The sequence below is a fragment of the Branchiostoma lanceolatum genome, chromosome 3 (assembly GCF_035083965.1).
Source record: "Branchiostoma lanceolatum isolate klBraLanc5 chromosome 3, klBraLanc5.hap2, whole genome shotgun sequence".
In the NCBI taxonomy this organism is placed as follows: domain Eukaryota; kingdom Metazoa; phylum Chordata; class Leptocardii; order Amphioxiformes; family Branchiostomatidae; genus Branchiostoma; species Branchiostoma lanceolatum.
The window spans coordinates 15,372,732-15,385,094 of NC_089724.1; the positions used below are offsets into that span (position 1 = coordinate 15,372,732).

A 12,363-nucleotide genomic window follows, 5' to 3' on the forward strand; every position below is an offset into this window, starting at 1 on the left:
AAAAAGGTCGATTACGTCCGTGTATGCATGTCCTGCTTTAAAACATTCACACACAAATAACCTTTAGAAAAAAATCGATGACATGTAACGTTAGGCATAATCGGCTTGTCGTCGGACGTGCCACGTAAACAGTTTTACCGCGAAGGACATTACACACACAGAAAACTAGCCTGTGCCTCAAAATGGCGGCAATCGCCCCTGTCAGTGCCACACCGATGTATAAACTTGACGAGACGTGGCCTGAGGACGCCTCCCACTTCAAGGCGCAGATCTTCTGCACAGACGTCTTGTCCTTTGGTGAAACAAGTGAAGTTTACGTTGCTCAGGTAAGTGGAAGGGTGACGGTATTTCGTGTTTTAAATTTCAACAGCATCTAATTCAAAAGTCTATTGTTGTATCAGGTAATTTGGAGCATAATGATATTCAAGCAAAATTCTCTTCAACTACAGTAAAGTAGGTTGGAGGGGCTGCAGTTGTCTACTATTGTACTGTTTACCACCGCACAATAGTCTAAGTGTTTTGTACAACACCTTGTGTTCACTCACTGACCTCACGATATTCGTCCACTACAGTGGACTTCAATGTAAATATTGGGTTCTTATATCACAACCTCGATAGAAAACATCTGGTCGAGGTTTCGGTAACCCCTCATCTACCGTTCTCAGGGACTGAATAGTGAATGGACTGTACTACTCCTTTCCGCATGGTGGCGTTGCGGCAAGGATGCGGCCCCAAGTGTCCTTATCCCCGGGGCCCCCCGTCTCTGCGCATGACTTAAGTGCTATTAAGTTTTCGAGGTTGTGATATAAGATTATCAAAACCTCAACATTTCTATTATTCACCAACCTGATGAATCTAGGTTTCAATGTTAACAGCAATGTTAAATGCCTTGGGTGATACGTGCCTCATGGTCAGTTGGTATTCAGTGTATTACGTTATTATAATTCGTAAAATACCCAACAACAATACCCATTTCATTTTATATACCTCTGCCAGAGAGGTGACGTGAAGTCGAAGATGCTGGTGTTCTCCGAAAACGGCGTCCTCTTGCGGAGTTGGGACACGGAGCAGATTGACATGCCACACGGCGTAAGGGTGCGTGTCCCCGTAGGGCATGGGCTCACAGAGGCCGAGATATGGGTCACTGACGTGGGCAACGGTAAGAACACGAGATGAACTGCGGAAAAACAACGAAGTACTGTAGTACCAAAGAATGCCGCTAGGAGGGCTCAACTCAAACTGAACTTTCCTTTTGTAAATACCTACCCAACTGACCAAATCATCATCATCCACTCATACTCATAAATTCTCGAGTTATGCTGCTCACACACGAATACAAATGCAAATTATCTATTAAGACCTGCACACACACACACACTAACAAACGGACCCGCAAACATAGCCTTGGAAAAGGTAAAACGGTTGTATTTTGTCGACAAAATCTATTCCCAACTCGACACACCCCGCACACTATAGATGATCTCGAGGTACTACTGTGATGTTGTCAGCAAAGTAGATCATTGTTGTCGCTATCCCTTAAAGGGCGTGTGGGCTGCTGTCTGAAGATGTTTGACCGTGAAGGAACCCTGAAGACGACGATCGGAACACCTGGAGAAAGCGGAACGAGTCTGAACCCCCTGCAGTTTGACCAGGTCGGAGACGTGGCGTTTAACGAGGCCGGGGAGATGTTTGTTGTGGACGGAGACGGGGGGATGAACAACAGGCTACTCAAACTATCCACGGGTGAGCGTAGGCCTTATTCGTTACCGTAGTATATCCATGCAGGAAATAAATTAAACAAAGGTAAGTCTTCGTGAAGAAGTTACATTAGGTAGGCATACCAATTAATATTTTGATTGAAGAGTTCTTTTTCACACTGTCGAATGAAAATCTACTCCAAATATGGACCGGGACGAGGGTGGATACAAACTCAAAATGTCACGATTGGGGCCGCTTGCTTTTCGCCTTAACGCCACATAGCGGCGAGTAGAAGCTCTGGCCACTGTTGGATGGGGGGACGTACATGTATCACTAGATCTAGGACTATTTACGTTGGTGGGTAACTTCCTTTCGTGGTTGTGTAAAAAGAACTTGAATGTTAAAAGGCAATTATTCCCACAACAAAACAGCGGATGTACATTTAAGACCGTATCGTTTATCAACTACTAATTTTGATGGACACTTGCAATTGCTTCTTCTTCGCTTAGACCACAATCTGCTGTGGAGTGTAGGTGGGAAGGGTTCTGCACCTGGACTGTTCAGCGTGCCGCACTGTGTGGAGGTGGACAGGTACGGACAGGTGTGGGTCGCGGACAGGAAGAACAGACGCATCCAGGTGTTCCACGGAGACACTGGAGCCTACATCGGGGAGTGGGCACTGGACGAGGACGTCTACACTGCCAGGTAAGGCCGCAGCAAGTAAGTTCTATGGATGACATCCGCGCCCGTACTGATGTTAGCCTTATTTTGAAAAAAAGGAAATTTCCCCATCGGAGATAGTCTTTGTGACAACGAAATAACAAGAATGGGGAAAATATTTCGTGTGTAGTCGTACGCGTAGAAGTGACACTGGTGAGGTCATTCATGCATGAATACAGTTGTAAAAGTGAAATTTACTCGGTGTAGTTGTAGAAGTGACATTAGTGCGGAACCCTCGATCGTATGTAGTTGTAGAAGTGACACTAATGCGGTAGCCCTGAGTGTAGTTGTAATGATACTTTGCTGCCACACTAGTGTCACTTTTTGAACACAGCAGGAACAAAAGAAGCTATGAAGAAATTTCAGTCTTATGACGAATATTCCACAAGTTCAGTGCAGACAAATCCCACATCCTCGCCCTCCAGATGAAGGTTCGCCGGATCCTCGTCATCGCCGCTCCTAAGGAACCCGGTAACCTTGGCGACTGTGAGGTGATTGACAGTATTCAAATGAAGGAAGGTACCCAACCGCACCTCTTATCTGTCAGCCAATCAACAGGAGCCATTTATGTCGGAGACATCGGTGCCAATACGTGTTATAAGTTTTCACCGTTATCATAAGTAATTTTGCGACATATTGTACGCTGTGTATAGCATAAGGGTTTGAATTAGTAAAAGATAAGCAAAAAACGTTAACGGTGGTTAGCGATCGAGTAAACGAACCTCTACATAAGGACCACCTGACCATTGTGGCCACTTTATGGTGGTCCCTATGCCACAGTGTAGATTATTTTCTCCATTGACCCAAGCATTGAGATTACTGTCTTTATATAGCGACCCCCTGTCTAATGCGACCTTTTTCCTCAAGTCCCTTGCCTTAGTTGTCACTGCAGGCACGTTTGACTACACATGTATGACTATGTAGGTGCGCTTCTGATTAAGACTGTGACTTCTGAGTCTGACATGTTTGTTTTTGCTCATATGTAAGAGAGCAAAATAATAGAATAAACCTATTGTTCACTTCTTACGACGAAATAATACGTACCGTTGAGATCATTATGACTAGTAGAACCGATTTCAAACACTAGTCTAGATTATAACTAATTATATAATGACCAGGGTACGTAAATTACCAGATAGACTTGTAGTAGAATGAAGGATACAGTTCAACAGAGTCTAACATCATATGCATGCTAATAAAGGTACTGTGTACAATCAGTGTATAAGATTATTTGCACATTACGTTTTCAGCTAAGTCTAGCACGGTTGCATACTACCCATTGCCTGATATTTTAGATGTCTCGTGTGAAGTAGGTAGAGCAGTCATCCTCAATTGAGTCGCTGTACTTTTGTTGTGTCAATAAAAATTCTATGATTGTATAACACTACAGCCGGTATCAATGTCTGGTAGCCAGGACGCGGCACGGTCTAACAAAATTATTTATGAGGTCGTTGAACTCTAACCGGGGGTGTCCATGTGGTGTAGTGGTCTGCGCCTTTGCTACTCTGCCACATCTGGTTCAAATTACTTGGACCAGAAGGACTGGGGTTCAAGCCCCAGGTAGGGCATCTCTGGACAAGAGGCGCATTGAGTCATACCAAAGACTTTACAAAAATGGTACATACTTATGAAACAGTATGGAAGTTAAACACACTCCACTGCCAGTGGACTAGCCCCCTGCTGCAGTGATTGCACCACAGTGTGGCCCCAGGGCTATGAAACGGAGATGGGCACCGCCCTATACATCAATTATGGTGTGGGAGGATTTTAACTTAACTTTAACTGAACTCTAACCAAAACTACGTCACAACCCTACCGTTTGCAATGGTATCTCCCTTACGTCATCCTATATATAGGGACACCAACATGGGGACTTGCCCAAGATTTTGTTCACGTGATCGTGAGGGCGCTCGACTCCCTACATACTAGTACCTGGGCTGCACTTTGCAGGTAAGGACATGTTTTTATTTCTCTCCGGCTAAACTGTATGTGATCCCCAAAACAACAGCAAACAGTCACGTACACGAATTAAACCGATAGCTTTTGAATCCCAAACACCCAGGTTGCGTTGTTGTACCTTTAAGTGTGACCTTTCTGTTCTCGCAGGACGACTACGTTGTATAACGTTTGCTGAATCGAAACAGTCTAACGGCCACCTTCATAGAAAGGTAGGCATCATGTTGTGGTCTCTGTGTTGTTCAAATAGTGCTGCACAATATAGCGTTACATGAATGGTTGATTTTGCATTTTTCTAAATCATGTACCTGTAAACTTCAGTGAATCATATCTGAGTCAACATCGACATAGTCGTGGTCAGTTCACTGTCACCCTAGTCCTCCCCATTCAATCCTCAAATGAAAAATATTGTTAAGGACTTATTGATTAGCCACTGATAGCTAAAGGTAGCTTGATCGATCATAGTCTCCAACAGACCTCCTCAAGGTAGGATAGATTGAAGAAATAGGCACAAATATGGCAAATGCATTTCCAGTCGAGTTAGACTTGGCCGCTTGCTTGCCAACGCTTGGAGGGGAATCCCCAGGGTTTCGGTCAGGTGACTTTAGATATGGCTGTGACTTGTTCAACAGGTTGTTGGGCTATTGCTGAATATCCATCCCCGTTTTTACTTTTATTTTTCAGACTGATTTGAAACCGTCCTCCTTCCATCATGGGTACAAAGTGCCGCTCCTGCGCTTATGGCTTCTGGCTTGTCCTATCGAACGTCATCAAACTCGGGGTCTACATCGCGGATCTGGTAACAGACATCATATTAGCGGCGGAGTACTACCGAAACGGCGACACTTCCTGGTTCGGCTTGACCCTGGGCTTCGCGCTGGTGCCACAGTTCTTCATGAACATGACCATGTGGTACCAGGAGGGACGGAACCCTCGCACCTTCATCCTCTACTTCCTCCAGATCGGCGTGGCTCTGAAGTATCTCCAAGTCGTGTTAGGCGTCGGCTGTTGCTGTTACGACCCCTCAGAAATCCGTCACGACAGGAACGAAACCCAAGATGACCAGGAGCCGGTGTCGCGCACGGTTCACCACGTCCTCCCCCTCGTACATCTGATCGGCACCCTCCTGGAGTCCGTCCCCCAAATCTGCCTTCAGCTTCACGTTCTCATAGTGACGGGTGAGCTCGAGCGTATGGAGATAGACACACTGAAGTACGTGACGATGCTAATGTCTCTTGTAGCGGCGTTGAAGGCGGTGTGGGATTGGGAGATGCACTACCTGGACAACAAGGAATGCCTGGTGTACGGTCTTCCGTTCGCCATATGGAAGGTCGTGGAGCTGTGTTCTCGGATCGTGGCTATCAGCGTATTCTCTTCACTGTACACCTACTGGGTCTTTGTCGTGTTGGGCATCCACTGGTGAGCGAAAATTATACGGCTCTTTACTTGAATCCTAAGCTCATACCGAAAATGTTTGTTATGAATATCTACCTTTGGCAAGGAGGTCCTATTTTTATTGTTGATGCATGCACGCATACACATACACACGCACACACACACACACACACACACACACGCGCGCACGCACGCACACACACACACACACACACACATACATACACACACAGACACAAACACACGCGCAAACACACATATATATACATACATACACACACATACACACAATTGTAGGGTAGCACGCCCTGTTAGCACGAACACACACAAACACAAACACACACACACACACACACACACACACACACATACATACACGCGCGCACACACACACACACGTACATACACACACTTACTTACAGGCACACATACAAGAGGACCCAAACTCCTTGATGAAGGTAATGGAATACCGTACTTATGTGTATACCATATTATGCATATTCCCTTCCAGGTTTTTGATGGCGATAACAGAGAACGCGTTGTGCAGTTACTTCAGAGGGGGCAAGAGCTGGGTGGATCCTGACTACGACATCTACTCCGAGAGTGGCCCATGCATGCAGACCTGCTTCAACCTCCTCACGGTCGCACCTGTGGACGTCTTCGCTTGGGCAACCTTCGGCTCAAGGTCACTGTCCAAGATCCAGCCGTTTGTGAACGGTTTCCTGACCCTTGCTGGGAACTGTGTAATGGTCCTGATGTGGTATTTCTTGAAGGACGTTAGCTCCTGGTATGACTTGTATGCGCTTATTACGGTTTCAGCTGGAACTGGAACAGCCTTGTTGATTCTAAAGCCGCTGTGTCTTTTGTGTTACAAACAGTTTCTGATCTGATGAAATTTGACGCAGGCATTGCTAATCTATACACCTGTATAACGAAATACAACTTTTTTTGAGTTGAAATTTAGAAGAACTGAAGTGTTTTCTGTTCTAATAGGAAATTCTAGCGGAAAAGGGAACTATTTCATCTAGACAGTTCTGCAAAGCTTAAAAAAAGAATTGTATTGATACCCTTAAGCTTTAATTTTGTGCCGGCCAATTTGTAGAAATGCATTCTTAACTCAATAAACTTTGTTCTGCTATACGAATTTCCGCATCTTATATTCTACAACGACAAAGTCAGCATTTACTAGTGATCTGTATCTATCACTGAAATCACATTTCTTTAGTTATCATGCTGACATCTTAATCCTTTTAACAAAGCATCCTAGACATATATATACTCAGTTTACTAATGCCCTTTGATATGGTCAACGTAGCACAAGTCAACTGTTTCAGGATAGCACGAGTAGTTCTAGATGATCTTCTTCTGACCTGCCCCGTCAAAATATGGCGCAAGTCAGAAAATGGTCAAAACATTTCCGTCCAACCTCTGCTTGGAGAGTAGTAACCCAACACTTATGGTGGTCTAGATCTGAATGGTCGGGCTCTAGTATCACCATGAAAAAAATGCAAGACCTTCAAAGCAATAGGCGTCATGTTGTATATTCTTTATCAAGTACTGTTACAAATTGAATCATGGAGCCAGTACAATCAAGCTCTGTCAGAATGTGGCTTCATAATTTTTGACTAATAGGTTTGTAAATAGTATCACACTGTAGATATTTTGCATACTGAATCAAATTTATAGGGATGCATTAAATTTATAGGGATGCCATCACTCTATGAATCAAGAAGATCACAAGAAGTTAACTGAAGGAGTGGCCAAGGTAATTTGTTACAGACGACTGTATAGCCTGTAAAATACGGTAATGAACAATGGGTCGCAATTCTGTATCTGTAATCTTTTCATCGTTGTGCTCCTTAGATTTTACACTTTTGGATGTTCAAATTTTACATAGTTCTCTGTCTCCTTGCGCGGTCAAATTCGTCGTAGGATGTCGTACTAGTTTGATATCGTACGATAATCAAGCAGACTGTGACAGAACCAATCGCCTACAATGATTTAAGAGAGGATTTTCGAAGTGTAATAAGACAGTTGAATTCTACGTTAAGACTACCCTCAGGTTGCCACCATACGACAATTATACAACGAATGTGACCAGACCCTTACACTCGCTGTTCACTACATGGCGCCTTTTTTTCCTGATAGTAGTATCTGGATTACATACTAACGTCAATTACACATAAGTGCTTAACTGATGAGATTGAAATTATATTTCCGTCGTATACAGATAACACGTGGTCAACTTCAATATCATCCAACGTAATGTGACTAATTAACGTGCAGGTGCAGTTTACGTCCAGTTTGGGTCATGTCCACATGTCGCGGTGTATTATGCCAAACCCTGTTCTCATGAGCAATAAAGAACGTCATAAGTTTCATCCTTAGCCATCTCTCTCTTTTACACGATAGCTAGTATCTTTTAAAAGTTGCTGACGTTAAACCTTTCTTTGATATTCAGACTATCCATGGTGATTCGAGGTTTGAAACTCTTGCCAGTTTTAGGAACGTTTGATTACAACCTAGCGACCCCCCGACCGGTGGCTAATTTTTGTACGGCAAAACATAATGGCCATGCGTTTATCACGTGAACGCCACGTGCCACGCATGTCGGTGAAATTCACAGATCAACATTGTTTTCTTCCATCGCGTCAAGCAAGCGGCGGCACAAACATAGTGACTTTACTATCATTTGTCTGTAGACTACTTTGGACAGTTACTGTGCATAATTTTTCTGGTCTATGTTCTTCAAGCATAGCGCTAGAAGCGAAAAGACTGAAGTGGACGATAATAGGTAAGCCTAGCACAATTCTACATCATATACATATCAGTTTAAATACATGCTCGCATGGCGTTAAACAGGCGGAGAAAAACTTACAGTCCATGCATTTTCTTTTTAGAAGAGCTGTTATTTCTTCCCATGGGTTAAACCTTTGGCTCTGTCCGCACGGTTTTAAGATAAATACGTTTTGAATAAATTGGACGATAATTGGTCATATTACGTTATAGGGTGTCTGCACAGTCACGTGATCGTGACGTAAGCATTGTCCGCCATATTGGCTGGTTCAACTTATAGATGCAGTAAAATTATGGCAATTTACGATGTGCACATGTAATATGTAAATGTAATATTATCTACGTAAAACTATCTGTGTAAACGCATTTAACCGTGCATTGTAGGCGTTTGTATTATATATATTATACATCGTATATTGTCCAGTTACCGGGGCTAGCCCTTTATCATAATAGTCTCCGGCTAGTTGGGTAGCCCTGGCTGTATGTCTTTTTATACAGCCAAATTAATCATCAAAGTCAAGCTGCCCCTACGGCTGACTAGTTACGGGAGTGATGATGATGAATATCATGGGCCTGAACCCACCAACCAACATAGTGAATGTGACGTCACGTGCAGTGCAGACACTCTATAGCAGTCGACCATTGAAGGGGTACACTGGATTTCATATCATACCAGACAACATGAACTGACTTGTGACAAATTACACACTAGATAATTTAGACCTTACAACAAGGAGTCCTCTTGAATATCTTAAAATACATTATGAATCATTAAGTTTTTTTAGATAAATACAATGTTAATTACAATCGTCGGTGTGTGTATTATGCTTTATCTGAAAGGTTTTCTTGTAGCCCTTTTGATCATTTCACGTCTTATAGACTATTAGGCATGCTTTCCTTTCTTTTGGGCGCTTATACCAAACGCATGAACATACACATCTCTATATCATTATCACATTATTGTACATAACAGAGCGCTAGAGAACCTGGTTAATAAAAACAGTTTCTTGATACCTTAATCACCATTATGGCTAATATAATGCTTATTTGATGGGCAATACTACAAAAATTAATTATCATATCGCACATTTGGACAGTTCTAAGGATTGTACTACTCGGACTCGTTATATGTATATAGATTATCAGTAAGGTAGAAATCTTTTGACCTACCTAACAAAGGTATGATACTTGGACCCTTTTCTAGACTTTCTTGTATAGTTTTCAAAGGCTGGGCGGGTTATTTACAGCCTTGTTTACAAATTGGGACTGTGCCATCATTCACACCCCCTTGTCGCCAGGTGCTGGTCAGAAACAACAGTTGAGACGCGCGATAAGAGAAGGTAAAATTATCCCTGGTTATTTTCCTTTTTTTTCATGGGCATCATTTTTGGCAGTTTCTGGCCAAGAGTAGGGCATTGTCTCTTTGCATCGGAAGGACAGGTAGGGAAAGGACAGTTAGGTGAGATGTGCGAAAGGAGACAACTGGGTACGCCGAGTAATTTAAATCTGAAAAAGGTGTCTCTTTGGTCTTCTTTTGTAGCTCGAGAATGACCCTATCAACACCCTTGCCTTGTTTCTGTGAGATTCTTTGGTCTAGCTTGTAGACAAGCGACATCAGTATAGAACTTTCTTTTTGTTTGAAATAAACGGCACCATCTTTTAAACATCTTCACATTTGTATACTTTCCTACTGGCTGCCATTGTTAAGAACTATAAATTGCAAACTTTAACGCGTTTTCAGCCTACTCTTTTTAGGGATCCTCTAGTAACATTTGTGTAGACTAAGCAAACTTACTACGTAGTAGTTAATGATAGTTTTGAAGTAGCACAAGAAGTACTGTTGAGAGTCACAGTGGCCTATCACTGCTTGTTGTGCAATGATGGAATCGACGTTTTAGCACGACTCAACCGGTAGCGAACAATTTCATGTCAAGTGCATTATGGGATGTTTGTACCCATGTCCGCCATGTTGGAGCGTTAAAGGAGCAGGTTTAACGAGGTGTGTTTTGTTATTACAATCACAGGCAAAGGCTCAAGGCTCAACCAAGAAGTATGACCGAAAATCCCATCACGAGACCCAGGGCTACCCAGTCCTGGGCGGCTTCCCAGGTTGTTTGGCCTCCACTCGTGTCGTTCAGTAGGCAGTCCCCGCAGATCGACGCTGTTGTACCCAGAATGGCCACCTGCTCAGCTGGGCAGGACACGTTAGAACTGAACAGGTGGACACTACCATTGGGAAAGATATCGAACTCTTCGGATGTGAAATTCAGAATGGGTCTGCTGCAGTTTTGGACAGGGAAAGTTTGCTCCCATGAGCAGTGTCGTACGGACGAGAAAGGTCGACATGAGTCTACGAATGGGTCGTAGAAAGAGTTGCCAACGGTAGGGCAGTGTTCTGTGTTGTTTTCGCGACTCTCATCAGCATTAAAGTTGAACAGATGAGTTAATGGCATGCAGCTAGAGCAGCCAACGCGAGACTGGACGCCAAAGGGACAATGTAAATTTGTGGTTGCCACAAGGGAAAGTCCTTCGCAAAGAGCGCAGTGAATGTTTTTGTAAATCTTATGTTCGCCCTTCAGTAACAGGTCATAGGACCTGCAAGCAGTTGCATTACAATTTGCATTCGACATGTCGACTTCATGGGGAATGCATTGCCTTGCCTGCACATTATCAGGATTGAATTCTAGTTTTACAGTTCCAGGACAATCTCCATGCCTATCTCTTAGGATGTTGTTGTATATTTGTGCCCCTCCAACGGGATGTGCAGAGGAATTAGTCAACCCAGTGCACACGGGTACTACGACCCATATGATTACGTCTTCCATACTTACATTGTTACAACGAGCACAGAATATGTTTCTGAAGTTGACATTTGTTGAGCCATCTTGCACGGGCATCCGGTAGATCAGGTCACCCGGGTTGTAGGGATCAGCATGTTTTGAACATTGGTATCTTGTGACGTCATCCATACAGTCGTCAGGGCAGTCAGCGACCAACCAATAAGCTGTCCCCTCGTCATAGCCCGGCAGACACTTCCACTTCTGATGGTGACGATCAGATGGCGTTTGAGCTGGTGTGTTGCACACTTCCCTGTGTTATGAAGGCAAAGAATTGTGATGTCATTATTATGAAAGAAATTTGTCTTTGCCTTATTTTCTAATTGCCTAAACTTCACTCCCATCCCTCCCATTTTACACTCCTATATGTGTCTATAGCATATTTCACAAAGTCACAAAGTTCAGCTGTCTACAACTATACCTCTAGAAATCTGCGTAATCTACGTACTCGAAGTCTCTACAGCAGTCTCTGAACAAGCTGCAGTCCTGGTCGCACTGGCACGGAAGAAGAATATCGTAATGCGACCCGCATCTTCCCTCACAGGTCACGACCCAGCTGCGACACATTTCGGGAAGAAAACCCAAAGATGTGGGATCTACAAAAGATAAGAAACAGCAAACGATGAATGTGTGTTGATGGAGGAAAAGATGCTAATATTCTGTATTCTGAAAACGTTCATTGTAAACTACCGTTTTGCAATTGAAAACAACACTCTAATCTTCATGGTACAGTAGACATGAGAAAAGATCTGCATTTTTCTTGTAAAGTTCTTTGTCCCATCTAATGATACTAGCCAAACTGGTGCTCTCATTTGCTTACATACATACATATGTCAGGCTCTATATATAGCTAGCGGGGTTTACTTCGGTATCACAAGGCAGTTATCCCCACCGACCAATAGCTAGATTGGTGCTCCAAGTAAGATTTCATCCAGGAAGTTTATCTTAGTACTGGGTCGGG

The 12,363-nt window shown here is 43.4% G+C and overlaps 3 protein-coding genes across 4 annotated transcripts; 2 read left to right on the plus strand and 1 right to left on the minus strand.

Moving 5' to 3' along the window:
* Window positions 1-10: 10 nt before the first annotated feature.
* Window positions 11-2,414, plus strand: LOC136429304 (NHL repeat-containing protein 3-like). Its single transcript, XM_066419161.1, has 4 exons — window positions 11-326; window positions 997-1,159; window positions 1,543-1,743; window positions 2,208-2,414. Exons 1-4 carry the CDS (start codon window positions 183-185, stop codon window positions 2,405-2,407), a joined length of 708 nt encoding a protein of 235 aa, XP_066275258.1. The 5' UTR covers window positions 11-182; the 3' UTR covers window positions 2,408-2,414.
* A 1,852-nt stretch (window positions 2,415-4,266) lies between these two features.
* LOC136430549 (XK-related protein 6-like) lies at window positions 4,267-6,907 on the plus strand. 2 transcript variants are annotated; one of them, XM_066421261.1, is made up of 4 exons: window positions 4,267-4,368; window positions 4,525-4,586; window positions 5,059-5,793; window positions 6,281-6,907. In XM_066421261.1, exons 3-4 carry the CDS (start codon window positions 5,087-5,089, stop codon window positions 6,657-6,659), a joined length of 1,086 nt encoding a protein of 361 aa, XP_066277358.1. In that variant the 5' UTR covers window positions 4,267-4,368; window positions 4,525-4,586; window positions 5,059-5,086; the 3' UTR covers window positions 6,660-6,907. The 2 variants fall into 2 exon arrangements, with proteins under 2 accessions (XP_066277358.1, XP_066277359.1); XM_066421262.1 differs by lacking the exon at window positions 4,525-4,586 and having other exon boundaries at window positions 4,279-4,368.
* Window positions 6,908-10,550: 3,643 nt separating this feature from the next.
* Window positions 10,551-11,988, minus strand: LOC136429305 (uncharacterized). The gene is made up of 2 exons (XM_066419162.1): window positions 11,851-11,988; window positions 10,551-11,655 (listed from the first exon to the last, which is right to left on the minus strand). The coding sequence occupies exons 1-2, from the start codon at window positions 11,967-11,969 to the stop codon at window positions 10,605-10,607; spliced, it is 1,170 nt and encodes a 389-aa protein (XP_066275259.1). The 5' UTR covers window positions 11,970-11,988; the 3' UTR covers window positions 10,551-10,604.
* Window positions 11,989-12,363: the final 375 nt, after the last annotated feature.

Bases quoted from the DNA above. Each gene is read 5' to 3' on its own strand.
- LOC136430549 (XM_066421261.1), top strand. From the start codon at position 5,087: ATGGGTACAAAGTGCCGCTCCTGCGCTTATGGCTTCTGGCTTGTCCTA. The intron at 5,794-6,280 runs GTGAGCGAAAAT...ATTCCCTTCCAG, and splicing joins GTCGTGTTGGGCATCCACTG to GTTTTTGATGGCGATAACAG.
- LOC136429304 (XM_066419161.1), top strand. From the start codon at position 183: ATGGCGGCAATCGCCCCTGTCAGTGCCACACCGATGTATAAACTTGAC. The intron at 327-996 runs GTAAGTGGAAGG...TACCTCTGCCAG, and splicing joins GTGAAGTTTACGTTGCTCAG to AGAGGTGACGTGAAGTCGAA. The intron at 1,160-1,542 runs GTAAGAACACGA...TATCCCTTAAAG, and splicing joins GGTCACTGACGTGGGCAACG to GGCGTGTGGGCTGCTGTCTG.
- LOC136429305 (XM_066419162.1), bottom strand. From the start codon at position 11,969: ATGTGTCGCAGCTGGGTCGTGACCTGTGAGGGAAGATGCGGGTCGCAT. The intron at 11,656-11,850 runs GTACGTAGATTA...TTCATAACACAG, and splicing joins GACTGCTGTAGAGACTTCGA to GGAAGTGTGCAACACACCAG.